This window comes from Dipodomys spectabilis, unplaced genomic scaffold (genome assembly GCF_019054845.1).
Source record: "Dipodomys spectabilis isolate Male_0828 unplaced genomic scaffold, ASM1905484v1 ptg000095l, whole genome shotgun sequence".
Lineage (NCBI taxonomy): Eukaryota > Metazoa > Chordata > Mammalia > Rodentia > Heteromyidae > Dipodomys > Dipodomys spectabilis.
The window spans coordinates 31,042,411-31,066,995 of record NW_024870772.1 but is presented as its reverse complement, the minus strand read 5'-3'; the positions used below and the strand labels follow the sequence as shown (position 1 = coordinate 31,066,995).

Below are 24,585 nucleotides of genomic sequence, written 5' to 3'. Positions count from 1 at the left end.
TAAAATATGTAAATTTTTTTTTGGGGGGGTCTGGTCATGGGTCTGAACTCTGGCCCTGGCTGCTGTCCCTCAGATCTTCAGCTCAAGGCTAGAGTTCTACCACTTGAGCCACAGTGCCACTTCCGGCTTTTTTCTTTTTTGCTTATGTGGTGCTGAGGAATCAGGCCCTCATGCATGCAAGGCAAGTGCTTTACCACTGAGCCACCTTCCCAGCCCCAATATGTAATATTTATTTATTTATTTGTTGTATTTCTTTGGTCGGTCGTGGGGATTGAACTCTGGGCCTGGGCGCTGTCCCTCAGCTCTTCAACTCAAGGCGAGTGCTCTACCACTTGAGCTACAGCGCTACTTCCAAATATGTAATATAACAGAAAAGATTATCTTGAAAAAAATCCAAGCAGTTTGTGAAAAAAATTGCCACACCTACAATACAGTTCAAAGTGACCAGAGTGGCAGGAATGGACCAATTCTGATCTGCCCATCACCACTTTTAAGTGTCTAACTTGTTAAAGAGATCAATTACTAATCCAAGAGACCATTGATCATCATGCCCTAAAGGGACTTGCTAAACTACCACTGATGGCAGGGGACACCTCCCATAACAAAGAGAGCAGCAATTTGTCTTCACTGGAGAAGACACTTATTCTTCATATAGATTTTGTCTTTCTTATCTATATTTCTGGCACTTCCATTCATGGATTTCATGTCTGATGTAGCACCAAGTTATACCTTAAGATATTGTGTTGGGAAAAATTTATAACAGAAGACATGAGATTAGGAAGCCATAGGAAGTCACAGTGATTGCTACAAACCCATCAGCTAGAAATCTGACACAATGGTGGAAAGGCCTTTTGAAGATAACTGTTGGCAGAAAACAGCTTGTGCTGTTAGAATGCTGTTCTCAGAAAATATAGTCAATAGATAATATAGTTCCTCTCCAAAGCAGAAAAAAATGAGTCTGAGAATCAAAGGCTAAGAGAAGTGGTACTTCTAACATTGTGAGTCACTTATAAAGTGTTGCTTCCTATTGTGGAATGTAGGGCCTGTTTCTTTAAGCTCTCTTAGGATAAAAGGAAGCAGGTGTCCACAGGTGACACAACAGTGGCTATTGTGGCTCCCAATGCAACTAGACCTACTGGGCTAAAGTGCAGGTGGTATCCCAGTAATTACCCCTAATTAGCAAAGAGAAATGGGACTGCTGCACTTTGGTAGCAGGAAAGAGCTCTTCTTGGAATGCGGTAGAAGTTCATGAGAGATTCACCATAATACATCTCAGCTTCTTTCAGTGTGAGTCTTCCTTTTTTCCATGCTTCTAGCAGCTACATTATTTCTAGGCAATAGCCATTTTATCCACTTATTACTGTATCTTCTGTTTCTTCCCTAATTCTCCCACAATTGATACAATGTGTGTGCAGTGCCGTTCCTTTCCCAACTCTACTGTCTAGAATCATCTCCTATAAAAGTTTTAACAATCAAACATTACTTTGAGCCTGGCACCAGTGGTTCATGCCTGTAGTCCTAACTAGTCAGGGGGCTGAAATCTAAGAATTGATGATTTGAAGCCAGGAAAGTCTGTGAGATTCTTATCTCCAATTATCTACTACAAAGCCTGAAATGTAACTGTGGCTCAAGTGGTAGAGCATCAGGCTTGAGCTAAACAAAAAAACAAAAAAACTGAGGGACAGTGCCCAGCTCCTGAGTTTAAGCCCCAGTACCAGAAAAAAAAAATCACCTGTGCAGGAGTGTCAATGTTGCTGTCAGGGGTGGAGAGTGAATAATTCAGCTCCCAAATCCCACTGCCTCCTGTTCCAGACTTTTCCTAGATTCAACTGCAGTGCTTGGATTATCTGCAAACCTGCTGAACCAGAGCCAGTGGCATAAGAGGTTTACTAAGGATCCAGCACAGAAGCAGATGGTAGCTGGATAGAAGTTGAAGAAGAGGAAGTTGAACTGTCATACAGGCCAGGTAGAGCCTTTGAAATCCAGTGGGAAACTTGAAAGAAGCCTATTCCCTGGCCTCCTACATGGAGCAGAAATAGCCATGCTCTTACCCACCTCGCTCCGTCACCAGCTACAGGCTATGTCCCAAAGCACCAGTGTTGCTCTGAAGCTGAGGCTGAAACTGAAGAGCTGGGAAATGGGGTTGAACATACCTGCTGAGCACACTCCCTGTAGCTGGCCGGCCGGTCCTTACGGGACATCTCCATCATGTCTACTATTTTTTGTGTATGCTGTATTTCTTCCACTGACGGACACCTACCATTTTCCCACTTTGGAGAATTAGGAATTATGAATGTTAGGGATATTTTTGTACAGTTTTATTATGACCATATGTTTTCATTTCTCCTGGGCAAGTATGTGAGACTGAAATTGCCAAGTCCTAAGTTAAGGCCGCATGCTTAGTTTTATAAAAATGACTAGAGTGGTGTAATTTTATGTTCTCACAAATAATGGATGGCACTTCTGGTTGCTCTTACATCTCACTGGGATCTGATGCTAGTCTCTTTAATTTTAGCTCTTCTAGTAGGTTTATAAGGCTTACAATGCCTTAATCCATTTTGTGCTACAATAACAATATATGAGGCTAGGTAATTTATAAACAACATAAATTTGTCACATTTCTGGAGGCTGGGAAGATCAAGGCTAAGTAACTAGCATCTGAGGGCTCTCTCTTCTCCCCTCCCTCTCTCTGCTGTACTGAGGTTTGAACTCAGGGCCATGTGCTTGAATGGTGATGCTCTATCACTTATGCCATCTCCCAGTCTGGGTTTTTTTTTTTAAATTTTCTCATTATTTTGGAGATGGAGTCTCAAAGACTTTTCCAGGCTGGCTTTGAGGCATGATCTTCTGGATTTCAGCCTCTTGAGTAGCTAGGATTTCAGGCATGGGCCACCTGTGCCTGGCTGGTAAGGGCCTTCTTTATTTAAATATTTTTTTCTTTCTTTATTGAGATTAAGTGATCCCATCAATTTCACAGTATTATGGGATAGTGATATTTAAAGTCACAAACACATTTTAACCTTCAGGAGGCGCATTGTCATTATCATGCTCTATAAAGCTTATGGACTCTACAAACTTTCACACTACAGCCGTTTTTTTTTTTTTTTTTTGCAAATCGGGTGATATGTACATTTTTTTCCTTTTGCTTAGTGTGAGCTGTTCCCTCTTTCTCTCTCATTCCCTCCCTCCCATTGCTACCTGAGTTGCTTATTTCACTTTCATCAATGTCCAGTGGAGCTGATGGTTCCCTTTGTTGTATTTTTTTCACGTTTCCTTCTGATTCTATGCCCTCCTCCTAGCTTCCCTCAGATGTGCACATGTATAACCATATGAAAGGTCAAGAACATGGAGTCATCTAAAAATGATGTGACAAATTAAGAAGAGGTCCTTTGTTCCCTGAGTCCTGTTTACTTTGTCATATCTCTTTGCAGTTTGAATTTAACATTCGCTTATCAAGGAGACCATGTGCCATTTGTCTCTCTGATCTTGGCTTACCTTGCTCAACATGATTTGTTCTAGTTCCATCCATTTTCCTGTGACTGCCATTATTTTGTCCTTTCTAATGGCTGCATAATATTCCACTGTATATAGTACCACAATTTTTGGACCCATTCATCTGTAGCAGAGCATCTGAGTTGTTTCATATCTTGGCTATTATGAATAGTGCAGCAATGAACTTTGAGGTAGATGTATTCTTGTATCATGGTTCCTGTTGCTCAGGATAGGTGTCTAGGAGTGGTATGGCTGGGTTGTAGGAAAAGCCTATATTTAGTTTTCTGAGGAACTTCCAGACTGCTTTCCAGAGTGCTTGGATTAGTGTACATTCCCACCAGCAGTGCAGTAGGGTTCCTCTTTCTCTGCATCCCCGACAGCATTTGTCATTGTCTGAATTTAGGATATAGGCCATTCTGATTGGGGTAAGGTGGTATCTCAGGTTTTTTGTTTTGTTTCATTTTTTTGTTGGTGGTGGTGGGGCCTGAACTCTGGGCCTTGAGCTCTTCTGCTCAAGGCTAACACTCTACCACTTGAGCCACAGCGCCACTTCAGGCTTTTTCTGCTTATGTGGTGCTGAGGAATCGAACCCAGGGCCTCACACAAGCAAGGCAAGCACTCTACCACTGAGCCACCTTCCCAGCCCGCAGGGTTATTTTTATTTGCATTTCCTTTATGGCCAAGGATGATAAACATTTCTTCATGTGTTTCTTTGCCATTTTTTATCTTTTCTTCTGAGAAGTCTCTCTTTAGTTCCCTTGGTAAGGGCCTTCTGGATGTATGTTATCTCATGGCGGAAGGTTGAAGGGCAAACAAGTACACATGCACATATTGGGCATCCATGGAAGGAGAGGCAGAGGCAGACGGAGAGAAAAGGGGTTGAATTCATCTTTTTGTGAGGAACCCACTCCTGTAATAACTAACCCACTCCCAAGATAAAGGTATTACTTCATCCAGCATGAAGGCTGAAGCTTTATGATCTAATTACCTTGTAAGGGGTCCCTTTTCTCACATTGTTGCATTAAGGATTAAGTTTCCAGAGAATGAAGCCATAGCACATAGTATCTCATTTCAGTTTCAACTTGTGATTCTCTGAAAACTGATGTTGAACACTTTATCCAAGAATCCAACCGATCGTTTATGTAACTGAGTGTAATGTCTGCTCATTCTTTCTCATTTTTTCCCTTTTGATTCTGTTTTAAATTTTATCTAATTTGGCTCTCATTATTATCCTTTACTTTCTCTTATTTTCCAAAGCCATTGTTTTTGCCTTTTTTTCTGTCTCCGCTTTCTTTTCTTTGTGATTATTGGAGCTTTGCCAGTGGCTCATCCTGAGGATGGGGCCCATCCCATAGGCCACATCTTCCACCACCCACCCTGAGCACCTTCCTCTCATTCACATAATGGTGTCGTATGGTGTTTCAGTTTTATTTCTATAACAAAATGTCTGACGTGATTAACTTAAAGGAGGAAAGGTTATTTTGGCTCACAGTTTGGGAGATTCCCCGAGGTGATCCAGTGACTTCTTTTGCTTTTTGGTCTCTGGTGCAAGTGCTAGTTGGCAGTGGTGGGAAGAGGCTGGTAAAATAAAGCTGCTTATAACAAGGTCAGGAAGCAAAACAAAGGGAAAAACGGCTGGAATCCTACAGTCGCCTCATGGATGTGGCCTTAATGACTTAAGGGGCTCTCACAGACTCCATTTTCCAAGTTTCCACCATCTCCCAATAGTGCCACTTTGGAGACCAAACCTTTACACATGGATTTTTTGGGGGACATTCAACTCTGGCCTTGTCACAAGGCTCAGACCAGTTGAGGCACTAACCATTACCCAAAGCTTGAATAGTCATGGGAGGTGTTCCAAGATTCCTCTTAATATCTTTCAGTTGCCCCTTTGGAGTAGGGCTAACTTTAATTTCCTTTGATTTCAGGGTTGAATTCCCCATTCAAGTGTGACCGTAAGATGGAAGAGACATGGTAGTAGTTCTAACTTCCAGCTAAGAGCACTGATGCTAAGATCTCTGTGAGTTCCATTGGCTAGCACAACAGACTCTCGTGCCTTAGATTTAGAAAGAGTAAATACATACTTTTGAGGATAAACCCCTAATTTTCATTTCCACAGTCTCCTCACTTACTGTAAGCTGGCTATGTGAGAAAAGGAAAAATTTATAATAATCCTCATAAGTGGAAGGACTATAGGGAACATAAGAAGTGAACTGTCTTAATAGGAAAGAAAAGAGAATCGTGATTTTTTTTGCATTTTTATGTTGAAATCATTGCTATATTTGTTGATATAGTTCTCAAACAATAATCAAAACAGGAATTGGCCAAGTAATGAAGGGAAAGGAGTCAGTTTCAGCAAACATTTACATAGGGATATGGTGTCATCTGCTTGGGTTGCCATGACAAAGTACCACAGACAAGGTGGCCTAAACAATGGAAATCTGCTCTCAAGGCTCTGGAAACTGGAAGGCCAAGAGTAGGTGACAGTGGGGTTGGCTTCCCCAGGCCTCTCTCCTTGGCTTTAAGTGTTTTCACATAGCTTTTCCTCTGGGCATACACATCCTGTGGTCTTGTATGCTGATCTCCTCTTCTTATATGCTCACCTGGTCAGTACACACCCTAACACTGTCACATTACTGCAAATCATCCTTTAAAGACTGACTTTAGTCCCATTTTAAGGCTGTAGGGTTAAAATGTTAACATATTCTTGGAGGGCACAATTTAATTCTATAATAAGTAGATTGTGAAACTGAACACAAAAACCAAACTGGAATTTATCAGGATTCTGATGTTTCCCAAGGAAGTCATTTAAAGATTCCTGGAAATTGGAAGTGGCACTGTGGCACAAGTGGTAGAGTGCTAGCCTTGAGCTGAAGAGCTAAGGGACAGCGCCCAGGCCCAGAGTTCAAGCCTCATGACTGACCAAAAAAAAAAAAAAAACCAATAAAAAGATTCCTGGAGGGGGGTGGGGGAAGGATGGGATGGGAAGGGGAAATAAAGGAGGAGGCTACAATGCTTGATAAGAAATGTACTCATTATCTTGCCCATGTAATTGTAACCCCTCTGTACAGTATTTTCACAATAAAAAAAAAAAGATTCCTGGAATCTTGTTGATGAATTTGTACTCTCTCATGAGTTTTTTTTGACTGTATTACCACAGAATTGTCGGAAGAAATGTTTAATGGAAAACCCTGCCTCCCTAATGTCTACTAATTTGAAAAGTTAAAAAATGTGTATTGTTTTGTTCACTGGTTATATGGATATGCTTACGGGGTATTTGTCTTTTCTTTTTGTGGGGGGGGGGGGCATTCCTGGGGCTTGAACTCAAGGCCTGGGCACTGTCCCTAAGCTTCTTTTGCTCAACGCAGTACTCCACCACTAGAGCCACAGTGCGGGCCTTTTCTTTTTATGTGGTACTGAGGAATGGAACCCAAGGCTTCATGCATGCTAGGCAAGCACTCTACCATTACGCTACATCCCCAGCCCCTGCATTTTCTTTCTTTTTTTTTTTTTTTGTCGGGCGTGGGGCTTGAACTCTGGGCCTGGGCGCTGTCCCTCAGCTCTTCAGCTCAAGGTGAGCACTCTACCACTTGAGCTACAGCGCCACTTCCGGTTTTCTGGTGGTTTATTGGAGATAGGAGTCTCACGGTCTCTCCTGCCCGGGCTGGCTTTGAACCGCGATCCTCAGATCTCAGCCTCCTGAGTAGCTAGATTACAGGCGTGAGCCACCAGTGCCCGGCTGCATTTTCTTTCATGAACAGTTCATCTTTACTTTTTAGTGTACGTTCTGTGTATTTATAGTAGCCTTTGCGTGTGTGTGTGTGTGTGTGTGTGTGTGCGCGCGCACACACACACACACCAGTACTGAGGTGAACTCAGGACCTGGGTGCTGCCCCTTAACTTTTTATTTATTTTTTTGTCGGTCATGGGGCTTGAACTCTGGGCCTGGGCGCTGTTCCTCAGCTCTTCAGCTCAAGACTAGTGCTCTACCACTTGATCTACAGCACCACTTCCGGTTTTCCGGTGGTTTATTGGAGATAGGAGTCTCACGGTCTCTCCTGCCCGGGCTGGCTTTGAACCGCGATCCTCAGATCTCAGCCTCCTGAGTAGCTAGGATTACAGGCGTGAGCCACCAGCGCCCGGCTGCACCTTAACTTTTTTACTCAAGGCTGGTGCTCTACCACTTGAACCATACCTCCATTTCTAGCTTTTAGATTAGCTGGAGAGAAGAATCTCACAGAGTTCCCTATTCAGGCTGGCTTGAACCACAATCCTCAGATCTCAATTTCCTGATTAGATAGGATTACAGGCATGAGCCCCCACCTACTAGCCAGTTTTTCGTAAGATAGTTAGATACCACATGGCAACTGGCTCTCTCAAAACATGAAACATGCAACTAATATCTTCAGACTTCAACTGACATAGGGAAACTAACACCTTGAAAAGGCAAGCTGTAGAAAAGGGAAGATTGCTGTATTCTTATAGATGGGACAAAGGAGAAGTCAAACATGAAATAAGTTTATGTACTGGCTTCACCTCAGATGTTAGTTTCTCTCCAATGTATTTCATTGGTTGCCATTTAATCATGTGACAGTATCAGAGTTTTTCTCTTGGATTCTGTTGGCTACCTAAACTGATAATGTTCCCAACTGCCATGATGGGGCTTCCACATGCAAATGTGGGAGAAAATTTCATCAAGCCCCATGACTGATCAAAAAAATTTTTTATTGATAAGAAATGTACTCATCATCTTGCCCATGTAATTGTAACTCCTCTGTACAGTATGTTCACAAAAAATAAAAATTAAAAAAAAATTTTTTTTTAGACTTCAGTCATTTTCCAGAATCAGATATGAGGAAATGCTGGAGTAGTGCTCACTCAGCTCACCCTGAAGTAAAATTCCTTTCTTCTACTTACTTAAGTTAGAGAATCAACCCATTGCAACGAGAAGTACAAGTCGTTATGTCAAAAATGAACTTTACAACTTTGGTAGGGGGGAGGGAAGAGGGTGTGGGGGGGTAGGGGGAGGATGGGATGGGAGGGGGAAACAAAGGAGGAGGCTACAATGCTTGATAAGAAATGTACTCATTATCTTGCCCATGTAATTGTAACCCCTCTGTACAATATTTTCACAATAAAAAAAATTAAAAAAAAAAGAATCAGTCCCAACATCTTAGTTGGTAGATGAGAAAAATAGACTAATAAAGTGACTTGAATTAGGCTCCATAGCTGGCCAGAAGCAGAGGCAGTACTGAGATTCAAGTTCTTCATCCTCTCTCCTGGCTCTGTGATGTCTAGTGTTATAGTAGTAGTTCAGAGGGCAGCGCTCCTTGCGGTGCCCCAGTGTTAACCTCAGAGCAAAGTGGTAGCTGTGGTGTAGATCTTAGGACCAGTAGTCCCTCTCCTAACATCCACGTGACTGATAAGGAACAAAAATGGATAATCTGCTCTTAAGATTTTATGTGTACAAAATTATACCTGTTCTTAATGAACATATGAAAGAATCGAATAATTTTTTTGTAGAATAAAGCTTTTTAAAGGTTTTGTAGGCCATTTCTCCTTTAAAGAACTTCTAAAGAAAGGAACATATGGAGGTCTGGGGAACATGAATCCATGCAGGTTCAGCACCTGCCTAGCAAGCACAATGTCCTGAGCTCAAACCCCAGTACCACCACCACCAAAAATGAAACAAAAAGGTAAGTAATGTTAGACCCTTAATTTTGAGGATAAAAGGTACATTCTAAACATCCCTTTTGATAATGGCTATAATCATAAAAGGATAACGAACTTGGGAGTCTAGTATATATGAAGATTAGAAAAACAAATGATACGTTTAACTTTTTATCATAGCAAGAATTAAAAAAATAACCTCCTTGACTGTTTATTTTCTGTTGGGGCTTGAACTCAGGGCTTGGGCACTGTCTCTGAGCTTTTTTGCTCAAGGCTAGCACTCTACCACTTTGAGCCACAGTGCCACTTCGTTTTTTCTGGTGGTTAATTAGAGACAAGAGTCTCATGAATTTTCCTGAGGTTGGCTTTGAAATGAAATCCTGAGACCTCAGCCTCCTGAGCTGTTAGGATTACAGATGTGAGTTATTGATGCTCAGCTTGTTATTTTATTGTTTTTGCCAAGCTGAGGACTGAACTCAGGGCCTTGTACGTCCTAGGCAAGTGCTCTTCCATTGAGCTCAGTCCCCAACCCTGAGACTCTATTATTTCTAATAAACACTTCCTTTTATGGACTGGAAAGAGCCCTTTGCAACATTTTCTTGAGTATGATGATGGAATAGAGGTTTGAAATTGATGTTAAAACATGTACTAAAAACTGGAGAAGGCATTGTGAACACTTGCAAATTTTGGGCACAGCTATACTAGAAGTTGCAGTGTCAATCATTAGCTAAACAAAGTCTAGCCCTGAAATACATATATTTTACCTTTTAAAAGTTCTTTTAAAATCACCACTTAAAACCTATACTACAAGTCTACAAGTATAGAAAAATATGTGCTAAGGAATGTGAGAATGAATAGAGAAAAAAAGAATGAATAGAGAAAAAAAGCCAATTTTTTTTACCCTCTGCCAATTGGTGTGGAATCATAAGTCTATAATAGTCATTTTGAGAATGTCCCACATTGATCACTTAAAGGAAAATAAATACAGAGCTATTACTGATTTTCTGGTAAGTTCCACTCCTTGAAGGACTACAACTTCTCATAAAGTATAATATGGACACTGGCCATATGATTTCTACATACTGAATCTGATACTCCAAAAACTAAAGCATAGGATTTATAAGTATTTTATTTTTTGAGAAAATTTGAGAAATGACCAAAAGTGCAGCACATCAAAAAACTGGGATTAGTTTTAACAATCTGAAAACTTTAAATTCTACATTTGTTTGTTTTGAAACGAACTTCCAAACAAGATAGAATAAAAACACTACAGATGTACATGATACTGCTGAAGCAGCTTAAACAACACATCTTCAGAGCAAGTTCCTTTGTTTGGTGTTCTTGAAGAGTCACAGGTCATTTTTTTCTTTTTCTTTTCTTTTTTTCTTCTTTTTTTTTTTTTTTTGCCCATCACCAACAGCCTCTGTAAAATCAGCAAGGGACCTACTGGGAAAGTCACTCTCAGGTTTTCAGCCTGCCAGCTCCCACCCACCTGTCCTCCTGGACTGAGTCACAGGTGTAATGATGGGCTGGGCTGGTGGGATTGCCACTCGGCTCAGCCTCACCGCCTGCTGGGTCTTGGGTCGCACTTGTCCCGGGAGCTCCGCTTCCTTGGCGGAGAGTGGCCTCGGCTGTGCTTGTAGGGGTGGCTTCTGTGCTTTTTCGGGTTGGCTTCTTTTTGGTCCTGGTGTTTTGCAGATTCCTTACTGCCCTCTTTTTGTTCTTGTTCTTGCTCTTTATGTGAGGGCAATGTGTTCTTGATTGTGTTAATCAGGAATCTTTTATTTGTACCAGCAAGAGGACACTTCATCCTGGGGAGAGAATGGAGGAAGACAAGGAAAACCACCATAAATGACAGTGCTGATTTCTTCCTCCCAGGCTCAGCCCCCTACTATGTAAGTGGGGAATTCCACAGCCAAGTTCCTGAGTTTGTTCAGCTTTCCTTGCATGCCACCTAGTGTAAACTTGGAGTAAAAGAAGTCAAAACAATGCCTTAGATGGACCCTATTGAACCTTGTTTGCAACCCAGTTAATCATCCTTCCTTACTGGGAACTCTGTTTCCTGCGGAAGTTTATGTGTTCAGGTATTGACCACAATGCAAATTAATGGTCTCAGTTACTACCTTCTGAAAAATAAATGCCTGATTCGATTGTAATATTCACAATTTTTATGGCTTGCTTTTTTTATTACCAAAGGATAAAAATATCTTTTTTTTTCTGAGCTGCACAAAAGTGTGAACTGGTATATTTTGAATATAGTAATTAAATGGTATATTCTAGAAATAAATTACTGTGAAAAATCATAAATATGCAAGAATCTCTCCCTCTCTCTCTCTCTGTTTTAAAGGGACCTCACATTTTCTCTTTCAGGACAATAGTTGGTGCTTTTTGTGTGTGGGAGGCACCTTATACTCACTTTTGGGATGAATTTCTATATAGTGGACAATTAAGTAACTTTATGGCTCAAGTTTACTGAGTGCAGCAAAGATTTTAATTTTGGAAAAGAAACTCCAAATGAAAACCACACATTTTCTCCTGCCCTTGAGCTGTTAAGACAAATGACATGCTATTTCAGGAGTATCCTGAGGCCCAAGTCATGTATTAAATATAAGCAAATAATATCCAACTTTCTATAAAATTTCAATTTACAAAGACAGTTCAACGCCTGATATTTTTCAACTTTATGATGTGAAAGCTTTGAACTTGCCAGCCTCCACTTCCCAGGTCCTAAGTGCTGGGATAACAGTTGTGAGCCACTGTGACCATCAATTCAAAATTCTTTAAAACCTTATTATAAAACAAGATTTGTGTTAGATAGCTTTTCCCAAGTGTCTTGGAGAATGTTTAAGGTAGACCAGGTTGAGCTATGCTTGACAGAGTAGATGATTGTTTTTAATTTATGATGGGTTTATTGGGATGAAATCCCACCAACTGTAAGTTGAGGAGCACCATCATGTTAAACCCAAATCAATAGCTCTCCCTATAATAAAGAAGCATAGCCTAGAACTGCATAAATGAAAGATGAGTAGTCCTTGGGATTGCAGATCTGGCTGAAGAAGTAGGACACCTGCCTAGCAAGCACAAGGTCAATCTTCGGTACCACTGAAAAAAAGGTTAAGAAAAAGGCAAAAGGAACATGGCTCAAGAAGTAAGGTACTTGCTACTAAGTATAGGAAGGTCCTGAGCTTTTTTGCTCGATACTAATGCTCTACCATTTAAGCCATAGTTCCATTTCCAGCTTTTTGGTGACTAATTGGAGATAAGAATCTCATGGACTTTTCTGTCTGGGCTGGGTTTCAATTGCAATCCCCAAGTATCAGATTCCTGAGTAGCTAGAATTATAGATGTACACCATAGATGCCTGGCTTGAATTAAAAAAAATGTTTTTAAGAGAAAGATAAGCAGTCTTTAGTGTGACCACATTTGATATGGTATGGAAGTCAAACCACCTTAGACAGTCAAAAATGGCATTGAATTTGGAAATAAAAGAGAAAAACACATCTTGCTGCAAATAAATAGATCCTGAGTCTCGAAGGACAGAGAAAGTACCTAAGAAAAAGCCAAGGTAACTCTCACTGCTGTGAATGGTTAATGCTTAGGCCAAAGAAAGTGGCAGGGGAATGAATTAGAACAGGAAGGAAAAACACTTAGATCCCTTATCCCTGTAGGGCTTCAGCGAGCTTCCTGGAAACCATCTCCAGCATGACCACCTTAGTAGTCCGGAGGGGAAGTTATTTTTGCCTCTTCTAGGAGGCTGTTTCTGAGCACTCAGGGTACTGGGAATCAGTAGCAGGATATTTTCACTGGAGTGGGCCATCTCAGTGCTGAGTTCCTCTCTGAATTAAACAAAGAAATGTGACTATGCCGAGTGGACAATAATTCAGGATCTCAAAGTGGGAGCTTTGGTAATTCTAGGTAAATTCCATTAGACTTTGTGACCTTTAGTGTTAGAACACCTGTGAAACCATACACTTCCTCAGGTGAATGGAACTCTGCTGAAAGAGTGCACTGTTCACACAGAGTAGGGAGCAGCAGAGACCCAGGATAGCTTTAACCCATGATTCTCAGATCTCAGGCTCCTGAGTAGCTAAGACTACAGGTATAAGCCACAGAACCTAGCTGTCCTCTAAGTTTGACTTGGTGTAACTGTAGGGAGCAAGTGCCTTATTTTAATGAAATACCGTATACAGTGTACCTACTTAAGAGTGGCTATATTTTCCCTTTCCAGGCTATCTCAATTCTGTAAGTACAAAGATCAGTGGGCTACCACTCACCACTATAATTCTTCCTTCCATTTTTCCTTCCCTCTCTCCCTCCCTTCTTCCCTCCCCTCCCCCCCACCTTTCTCCCTTTTCTTTTGGTCAGTTATGGGGCTTGAATTCAGGGCCTATGCACTGTCCCTGAGCTCCTCCCCCCTCCCCCCCCCCCCCCCCCCACGGTACACTGTGGGGCTTGAACTCTGGGCCTGGGCACTGTCCCTGAGCTCTTCAGGTCAAGGCTAGGGCTCTACCATTTAAGCCACAGTGACACTTCCATTTTTCTGTGGTTTACTGGCTATAAAAGTTTCACGGACTTTCCTGCCCGGGCTAGCTTTGAACTGCGATCCTCAGATCTCAGCCTCTTGAGTAGCTAGGATTACAGGAGTGGGCCACCGGTCCCTGGCTCTCTCTGAGCTTTTTTGCTCACGACTAGTGCTCTACCACTTCGAGCCACAGCTCCACGTCCAATAATTTTCATTTTCAATTGCTCTGTACTCTCCTTGAGGGTAAAGCTAAAGACTGAAGCAATAGGTGGTTGCTAGCACCCTACTCAGTTTGAGCCTCTGCTCGTGCTCATGGTCTGTAGGTTACCCCTAGGACAGTACTCTCTGCTCATTCACGTTAGGAAATTACTTCATTTTCTTCATTTGTTTTCGGGTTGCTGAGCTCCTTCTTACTGCCATTTCCTGTATTTGAGATGACATGAAAACCTGGCACAAAATCATCAACCATCCTGTAGCCTTCCCCTTAGGAGGTTTTAGGCAGAAATCTGGGGCCTGCAGGAAGATTACAGGCCATGGCTGTCAGATGTGTTTGCACTAAATCTGTCACTGTCTGTACCCCAGCAGGTGTGCCAGGGCAGGGGACTGAGGAGAAGGGGGGGAGGGGGGCCCAAGGAGGCAGGGAGGGGCAGCTGCTTTCCTGTCTGTAGCTCATCCTGGCCAGTAGACGTTCTCATTCTGACTATTTTTTATTGTTGCTTTATTTTTGGTTCTAAAAAGTCATACTAGCTCACACAGGAAGAGCCAGATTTAATGTGCTAACAGCATAAATGGATATCAAACCTTAAACATCATGAGACTGGTTAAAATTGCTTTAGAAAGAACCCATAACACACTGCCAGTTAAGATCCAGCATTCTATGTTAAACTTCTTTTCTGCCTTTAATTTAAAAATTATTATGTTGTTTTACAAAGGGGACACAATTCTATACATCAGGTTATGAGTACAATGCTTCTTGGTCAATGTCACCCCTTGCTTCATTCTCCCTCATTTTCTCCCCCTCCGATCCCTACCCTCAAGTTACACAGTTCATTTCTTTTCACCCTGTCCTGTGCCAGTATATTACCAATGTTACCTCAGTCTCTTGCCTCTCATCCATTTTAGAGTCCAGTCTCACAGCACCAGTCTGTCAGGGAATATTCACTGCCGTCTAAGCAGAGGAACAATTAGTGGTCAGGGAACCAACTACAAGTGGAAAGTGTGCTCTGTCCAGGAGAAGCTGAGCAAAGCCACACTCCAAGCCAATAAAGGATGGCTAGCCCAGGACAGTAACAGATATGGACAAGGGTAGAGAACTCATCAACACAATGACTTTGAGATATGTGAGGTATGCTAGGCACTGGGAAATTGTGACTCAGACATGTTTGAGCAAGACTCCATTCCCCGCTCCATATCATTCTCTTATTTTATGACCAAATCCATTCCTATAACTGCAAACATCCCACCTTCCATCCTGGGCATTCTTTGCACTGTTGTAGATGCAAGTCCAAAAGAATCCCTCAGAAGGCTGAGGCAGAGGCTCAGTGACCCTCCCAGTTCTCCATAAAGCTGAGTAATAGTTTTTATTTGATGCTATAGTGATTACAATTCATTTTGTTGTTTAATGCCACCACAACTACCAGAGTCAGTAATGGTGCTATAGTTCCAATGTGACAATCAAATGGGGCCACTGGAACAATGTGTTCATAGTGTTTTCTGTAAGTCTCATTACTAAACTGTTAACCCTTACTCTATGTAACAGTCCTGAGGCTTACAGTGGGTATTATTACTGTACGTCCTCAGTACTGTATGTTGTACTGTAATCCAAAATAGTTAACATATATATGTATGTGGGAATGTATATATACATATAAATTATATGTAAAATATTTCTTCACTGAAAAAACATCTGTTCATCTTTCATACATAGATATTATGCTAGGCCCTGCAGTAGAGACAAATACCAGGACCAGGCTATCAGAAAGCGCATCTCTTTAGAAAACTAAAGAGAAAAACACGGTTGGGGAAGGTAAAGGTTAAAAGCAAGTACTGAAGCCAGTTGCAGGGATAGACTATAAGGTTCTAGTCCTTGGCTGCTGGTTCCCTTAGCACAACAGGTCATTTACATGGGTTATGTGTTCTGAGTAACATTCAGGGCTCTCTAATGCACTGATATGAGAAGAATGTGGGAAGGATGCTTGGGCAGAAAGCATTGGCATTAGCCGGGCACTGTTGGCTCATGCCTGTAATCCTAGCTATTCAGGAGGCTGAGATCTGAGGATCATGGTTCAAAGTGAGTCTGGGAAGAAAAGTTCAAGAGACTCTTATCTCCAATTAACCACCAGAATACCGGAAGTGGTACTGTGGCTTAAGTGGTAGAGCATTCACCTTGAGAACAGCTCAAGGACAAAGCCCAGGCCCAGAGTTCAAGCCCCATGACTGATAAGAGGGGGGGGGGGGGAGTAGAAAGGAAGAAAAGAGAAAATACTGGCATTTCATTGGGTTATCTGACAATAATACACTGAAAAGAGGTGGTGTAGTAAAGCACTAAGTTAGAGACAATACAGCAAAACCAACCCATCAGAAGATCACTAGCTGGGAGTGTCAGGAAACTTCTTTGGGGTCTTGGGTTCTCTAATTATAAAGTGAAAGCTTTAGATTTCTATGGCCCTAAAATACTCAAAGAGCCTCATCCATGAACCACCTGAGTCGTGGACCCTTATGCTTTCCTCATTAGTTTTAAAAGTGTGGCAGGCCTGTGTTGAGATTGCCTCATTTGTCTTATGCCCCAGGGGATTAAAAACCTGCAGGTCAGGAGAATGAGCCTTCCTGACTGCTGCTTCACCTGGCCTCTTAATATATGTACTGGTGTACAGTGAATATTTCATTGAACTGAAAAACCACGTTTGTATAAAGACTGTGTAAAGTCTGGAAACATTATTGGCTTTCCAACAGTACGCCAGGCCCAAAGAAACATAGGTTCCATGGTTTCTCTCATTTGTAATGATTAGTTTATGTCTAGGATAGTCCTAGCAGAGGAGCACAATAGCACAATAGCTATGTATAGATCACCATATAAAATGATGCTAATTGAAATGAACTCCCAGGTATGGAAACAAGAGTTGTTTTTTGTTTTGTTTTTAGTGTGCTGTGTGAAGTTATTTCTTTTTTCCTCCCCCCCCCCCCCCCCCCCCGCCACTTTTCATTTTTCCCTTTGGTTTATCCCCTTTTGTCATCGTTTTAGATTTTGGTACACTGTGTCTTGTATATACGTTTATCTGATCTGGGGAAGGGAAGGGAAATAACAGAATGGTGAGACCAAGGACAAAGAGTAGACCAATGCAATGCTCACAAGATACTATGTTAGAAATGAACTTGACAACCTGGCAGAGAGGGGATTCGGGGAGGAAGGAAAGTAGGAGAAAAAGAGGGAGAGGGTAACAATGTTCGACAAGAAATGTACTCATTATCTTACTTATATAACTGGAATCCCTCTGTATGCCACCCTTACAATAAAAGGGAATAAAAAAAACAAAAACAACAACAACAAAAAAAAGTGAGTGCTGGGAATGTGGCTTAGTGGAAGAGTAGCCTAGCATGCATGAAACCCTGGGTTCAATTCCTCAGTACCATATAAACAGAAAAAGCTGGAAGCAGTGCTATTGCTCAAGTAGTAGAGTGCTAGTCTTGAACAAAAGAAGCTCAGGGACAGTGCCCAGGCCGAGTTCAAGCCCCAGGACTGGCAAAAACCAAAATCAAAACCAAACCAAACCAAAACAAACAACTTGAGGGCTAGGGCATGATTCAACCAGTAGAGCCCAAGACCCTGGGTTCAAACTCCAGTCACACACACACACACACCCCAACACCTCTCCCCCACCTGTCCCCTCGACAACTGATGTCAGGGTGAAGATGTAGGTCAGCAATATGTGCAAGGTTCCAGGTCCCATTCCCAGAACCCCCAAAGGTCAATAACATTCAATGAAAAAATAATGGAAGCAATTTTCTCCTTATTTCCAGACTGACCTTAAACCAATACGGCAAAGCATCCCCAAAATGTCATTTTCCTAAAACAACTGTATTAAAAAATTGAAGGCTCATTTTCTCTTAATTGAATCTGAGGACTTTTGATACCAATATATAATTCTTTCTAAATAAAAGGCTGTGTTTCACAGGCACTACACTGAAAAATTATAGTGGGCTGGAGATAAGCTAAAACGAGTGTGACAAGAATAAAAATGGCTTTGTAGACAATGAAGCTGGGCAAAGTTCTGAAATTTATGCACATAAATTCCTTTATGTTAACTAAGAGGAAGTCATATGAGCCAATATTTCAGCTTTTCCAAGGCCTCTGTCAACAAGAGACTAAACAGATTTTATTTTTCCATAGGGCTTGAAATTAGAGCCTGGGTGCTGAGCTTTCCCCCTCAAGGCTAACAGCTCGCTACCACTTTGAGCCACAGCATCACTTTCTGTTTTCTGGTAGTTAGATGGACTTGAGTCACAAAGACTTTCCTGACTGGGTTAGCTTTGAACTGGGATCCTCAAATTTCAGCCTCCTGGGTAGCTAGGATTACAGGTATGAGCTACTAGCACCCAGCTTTCTAAATAGATTTCTTTTGCTGAAATACATCCAAGGAAATATATGGCACCAAAAGGTCTCTTTCTCTAGAAAACAGAAAAGGGCATCCCACTTGCATTTTCTTTAGTTCACTAGCCTCAGTCTGACACCTGCCCAACTTCTAATTAAGATCTTTCTTTTATTTTCTGTTGCATGTGGGGCCTGAACTCAGAACCTGGGCACTATACCTGAATTTAGCTTAAGGCTAGTGCTCTACCACTTTGAGTCACAGCTCCACTACCAGTTTTCTGGTGGTTAACTGGAGATAAGAGTCTCATGGACTTTACTGCCTGGGCTGGTTGAACCATGGTCCTCAGATCTCAACCTCCTGAATAGCTAGGATTACAGGCATGAGCCACCAGCACCCAGCCCTGTAATATCTTTCTTATGGAACATCTAATATGAAACAATCTTAGTAACTCTAGCTCTGTTTAAAATTAGGAATTAATTTTTTTATATGCTTAGAAAAACAGGCCATGGCCCACTAGAGAGCAATGGATTGCCTGTTACTTTGAGATCTGTGCAGGGATGGGTGCCTGGATACCTGGCCAGGCTTTCAGTGCAGAGCCATGGGATAGGGTTACTATGGATTCCACAGAGCATGTTGGTACTGTTCTTTTCAATCAGGATTAGTTAAGTGTTTTACAAATGTGCATGCATCAGTAGTTTTTGAAGCTCTCCAGGTGATCCAATTGTGCATATATATTTGGGCAAGCAGGTATGTGTGCATACGTTTATACACACACACACACACACACACACACACACACACACACACACACACACACACACACACACACACACACACACACACACACACAGAAAGTAGGTGCTCTCCTAAAATCAGCAGAATATGAGGCAGATTCTCTTTGTCCCAGCACTATGAACAGAAAGCAGAGTTAAGCTGGGTTTGGATCTCCTTTATAACCTGTATCTATGAAGTGTGCTGCACGAAAGGTTGCTGAGGAAAAAAATCAAGTGCCCTTGGAGTTACCAGCTACTCAGAGAAACATGGCTACAGAGCAACAAAGACAAAAGGTTACAATGTAAATATGGAGCCATACAAGGTGGCTCATATCTATAATCCTAGCTACTCAGAAGGCTGATATCTGAGCACTGTGGTTTAAAACTAGCCTGGGCAGGAAAGTCTGTAAGGCTCTTACCTCCAATTAACCACCAAAAAAGCCAGAAGTGAAGTGGTGGCTCAAGTGGTAGAACAGTAGCCTTGAGCACAAATGTTCAGGGACAGCGCCCAGGCTCTGGGTTCAAGCCCCAGGAGTAGTGCACACACATGCACACACACATACACAAATGTAAATATGAAAAAAAACAAACAAAAGTTGAATTTATTTGCACGCATGAAAATAGAACATGAAACCTGTTGAAATTGTTTGAAGAAAGGGGGTGACAGAGGGAGTGCGTTTGAGTAGGATACATTGGATGCATATATAGATATATTATAATGAAAAACTTCCTGTACGAAACCCCAAACCCAAACCCCCAACTAACCCCTCAAAGGAAGCAGATAATTTCCTTTTTCATTTCTAATGAGATAAACTGTGTGTGGCTTTGCTGCTTCTTTAAGAAAGTAATTCCCATACTTGGTTCACAAGATCCTTCTGGGGGATTTTTAAAAAGATGTAGGAGTCATCTTTGATCGCTTTATTACAATTTCCTAGGGTGGATTAAGTAGTGGGTGACCTGGATTTTAAATTCCTCTCCAGAGGTTTTTTTTTTCTCATTTAAACATCTGTGTTAAGTTATACACAGAATATACTTGTAAAACAAGCAGCAGGTAGAAATTGGCTGTTTCCATCTTCTTCCTTCCTGTTCTCTTGCTTTCATTAGCAATTACTACTGTCAAGAGCATCTTCTCTCAGAAGTTCTGGTATGTATTACATTTCACATCTTCTTCCAACCTGGCCAGTGGAAGACTATGCATCTTAATGTGCAACTCAGTTCTCGTGTACTAGACATTTTGCCACAAGAACTCATATACTAACCAATTCTTTTCAGTGGCTGTATAGTATTCCACAGTAGATTGTATCATCATTTATTTGGCATAGAGACTGTGATATGTACATAGAAACTATTTCTATTTATTTATTTATTTTTAGTGTTTTGAGATAAGAGTTTTGCTGCAGAACATTGCCTCAAACTTTCTGCTTCAGCCTCCTGATTGTTGCCCAGCCTGTTTTCAGGTTTTTGCTCTCAAAAATGTGCTACAATAATATAGCATTCATGTCTATATACATTTCTCTTTTTGGTACTGAGGATTGAATCCACGCTAGGCTAGTATTTACTGGGCTACACACCAGCCCCACCGTGTCACATTTATTATGTAGTGCTCTATTAAGAGAGATTACTGGGAGAGATCACACAAGGTAGAAGGAAAAGCACAGATAATAACTGTGACTCTATGTCTTAGTAGAGAAAACCGCTAGCAGAGAAAACTATACCACTCCCTGTAATCAACAGTGCTACTAGCCACATGCCCTTGCTTATACTACATTGTTGCTTTTCAATTTTTGCCAGTGTAATGGGTACAAAAAAATGGAATCTTGCTATTTAAGAATATTAAAATCTATGCATGTATTTCTGTCCCTCTTAGATTTTAAAGTCTAAGAGAGCAGAAATCTTTCCACTCTGCTTATCGATGTTTTTGAATGATAGTGTTACCTAGAACTGCTAAAGTGCCTAATACATTCATTAGTTATCTGTTCATTGGTCATCTGTAGTTTTGTTCTAAAAAACGTATGTATATATACATTTTTGTGCATGCATGTATGATTTCCTTTTTACAAACTGATTTATAGGGGCTTTTTAATGAAGGCTATTAATTAGTTCCTTGTTGGTTATTATGGTAAATAACCGCAACAATTCTATTGCTAGTCTTTTAATAAGCTAGCTTTTTACATACTTTTCTACATAGCATCTTTTGCTATGTAGAAGTTTACAGTCAAATCTGTCAGTTCTTTCTTTCAAATTTCTAAGCTGTATGCTTGGTCTTAAGTTCCTGCCCCATTTTAGCCAAAAAACCAATCTATTCTTTTTTTCCCCCCCAAAACTAGTTTGTTTTTAATATTTAGCTTTCTAGTCTTTCTGGAATTAATTTTTACTCTTAGAGATGGATAGCTAACTGAATGCAGCACTCCCTACTGAACAATTTATCCTTTCTCCAGTTATACAAATGACCCTATCTGACTACACATTAACCTGCTCTAAAAACATGGGTCACTAACCTCTCTATAAATTTAAAGAAATGTTATACCAGAATATATAATATTCCCATCTCATTTCTCTTCCCATATAGTTTAGCTCCCAAAAAGTACTGAGAGATCTGGTGGTAACCATCTTGACTAAGAGAAACTTGACATTAAGTCCTCTTAAGCTGAGGCATTCAGATGTAAAAAAAAAAAAAAAATCACCTTCTCATCTCTATTAACATTCTTGCCCCAAATGTTTAACCCAAATCTAACTATGAAAACACAAGCCAGCAAATCCAGAGTGTGGGACATTTTTTGACTGGATCCAAATTAGCTCTTAAAGCCTCCAAACAAACTAACAAAAAATACAAAACAGAGAGAGAGAACAACTACCTATATAAGCCATTTTGGTGATTTTAGATGATGAAATTATTTTGCATTTTCTTGGATGCATCTAGGTAGTAGGATGTCTTTGGAATCTGCATGTTGGAATGCATGGAAATGAAATATAAATATCTGTAATTACTAATAGCTTAACAAAAATACACTGTGTATTATATATGAGCAGATTACACATATAACAGAAATATGTGTGTGTGTGTGTGTGTGTGTGTGTGTGTGTACACAAATTCCTCTTGTCCCATCACATTTTCTAATTGGCTACTGAGTACTGAGTTGGCTACTGAGAATGCTTATCTTGTGAACCATTATGGGTAGGCATTCCATCTTTAACAGAAGACCCTTCTGTCTCTTCCTTTCCCAGTCAATGCTTTGTTATTTTTCTTGCTTTGTTTTACTGGCTTCTTGGAACCTCTTTAAAGCAGTTCTCAAAGTACGTTCTGTAGACCCCGTTTCCTCCAGATCACAGGAAGGCATCTACAAAGTCAAAGCTATTTTCATTGTTTTTGATGTTACTTTTATACAAGGTTGACATTTGCACTGATGGTACAAAAGTGACAAAACTGTGCAAGAATCAAGACGGTGACATCAAACTGTTTCAGTAGTCACTGCATTCTTCACTACCAAGTACTTGTACTGCTACTTATGAAGTACGGTGGTTGCTTCAGGGAAAGTACTTGTGTGACTGTGCTACAAGGTGAACTGGTTGGTTATTCAGACATGGATGAGCTATCATTTTAAGGTACACAATGCCCAGTACTCATTGCCAAAAGAAACCCGGCACTTTATAATGAGTAAAAAATTTAAAAATATTATCTTTAAGTAGTTGTGCAGACGACTTGCAATTCAATTTATCAGTTTATGAGTACAATGCATCTGGTTCAATGTCACCCTTGAATAGAAGAAAATTACAATTTTGGAAAAATGTGAGCTTGACAGTTTAATATTTTAGACTTTTCTGATGAGATCCGAGGTGATACTTAGAAATGTGGCTTTAAAATATATTATATAATGACATCTGTCAGCACTTTGAAAATCTTTATGATTCAGGTACCAAATACTTTCCAAGCTGGGTAGAAAAATCCCATGTTCACTGGAGAGTAAGGGATTTTATTATATAAAATATGAAAAGTTTGCATCATTGAAAATAAATGTTAGGAATCTACCATTAGATGAAATTCCTTGCAAAGTCTGGATGAAGTATAACAGCAAAAAAGGAATAATTACATTTTTCTGAGGTTATTGAAATATTTCTTCCTTTTCTACATGTACCTACGTGAACTCCATATAGTTATTTATACCATATTTATACCATAATGCTATTTTGGTAGAATTATATGAAGCTCACATATCAAGCTACCAAAATAACACTGCAACAAACTGTCAATGTAATACTGCTACCACAATAGGAGAGTCATACTTTATGGATGGGAAGTTTGAAAAACTGTAAGGAGCTTGGTCCCCAATAACTTGTGGAACTGCTAACCCAATTGGGACATTATACAAATGGTGCATCAATAGTCCCACAAATCTCAAGTAGATTGTACATAGTGCAACTCTATCCAGGGGAAGTAGGTCTGGCATTGATATACTAGGGATTTTATTATCAGAAAGTTCTGCTAAGCCACTAAGTGGTCCTATGTTGTCAGGACAAAATGACTTCTATCTGGAGAGCTGCCTAGAAATAACTGTCCTCCCCCAGTTTTTTTATTGTTCCTTACAGAGCAAGTCATATTTGCATTTTCTTATTCACTCTCAAAATCTGCATTAATGATTTAGTCCTACGCTGATCATTCCATGTGAAGTATCCGATTGGATTTCTGTAAGCCCCATTGAAGGCCCTGCCTTCCACCAAAACCCAAACTACCCTGTCCTAACAAATCTGTACTAACATGATTCACATTAGTAGAGATTTCTTATTTCTGTAAAGGACAGGTGAAAATTGGAAAGAAGAGCAAGTTTGACTAATAGTTCTAATATTTGCCAGCTGCTACATACCATGTGGGGTATTTTCATGCACATTAGCCCACTCTGTTTTCATAAGCACCCTAACCACCCTCTCAGGAGCTAGTATGTTACTAAATCTAAGATTACATACATTACAAACTGACTCACTTATACTATATTATTTAATTTCTGTATATAAATTAATTCATATTAGAATGAATGTGTGTGTGTGTGAGAGAGGGAGAGAGAGAGAGAGGGAGAGAGAGAAGGTCTCACTATATAGCTTAGGTTGATCTGAAACTTGCTATGTAATTCATGTTGGTCTTCAATTTCAGATCCTTTTGCCTCAGCATCCTGAATGCTGGGATTACAGGTGTGTACTACTACATTGGCTTTCAGAATGAATTTCTAAAATATTATAGGTTTTAAAAAATCAGAACAATGGCAACGCTATTATCATACCTAAAAAAGAAAAACATTAACTCCTTAGAAACAAATGTCCCAATTGTTTCATGTCTTTTTATAGTTATTTTAGACAAAAATCCCAACAATATATACATTTTATTTAACATGCTTCAAATCCATCATTTCAAGGAATCCCTGTAATTTGCTTATTAAAAACACTGGGATCTCTGGTAGAATTCTCTAGTTTGTGGTAACTGCAGCATATGGTAACATTTAGAATGTTTTTCTTTGTATGTAGTAGTTTTAACTATAAACGATCAGAGTCA

At 40.5% G+C, this 24,585-nt stretch overlaps 1 protein-coding gene across 2 annotated transcripts in view; it reads right to left on the bottom strand.

Moving 5' to 3' along the window:
• Positions 1-10,553: 10,553 nt before the first annotated feature.
• The window catches only part of LOC122112555 (protein POLR1D-like), a 50,185-nt gene continuing 36,153 nt past the window's right edge, over positions 10,554-24,585 (bottom strand). For both annotated transcript variants that reach the window (XM_042685389.1, XM_042685390.1), the window contains exon 3: positions 10,554-10,973. In XM_042685389.1, the coding sequence (XP_042541323.1) occupies positions 10,724-10,973 (250 nt within the window). In that variant the 3' untranslated portion in view covers positions 10,554-10,723. The remainder of the gene's footprint in view (positions 10,974-24,585) is intronic.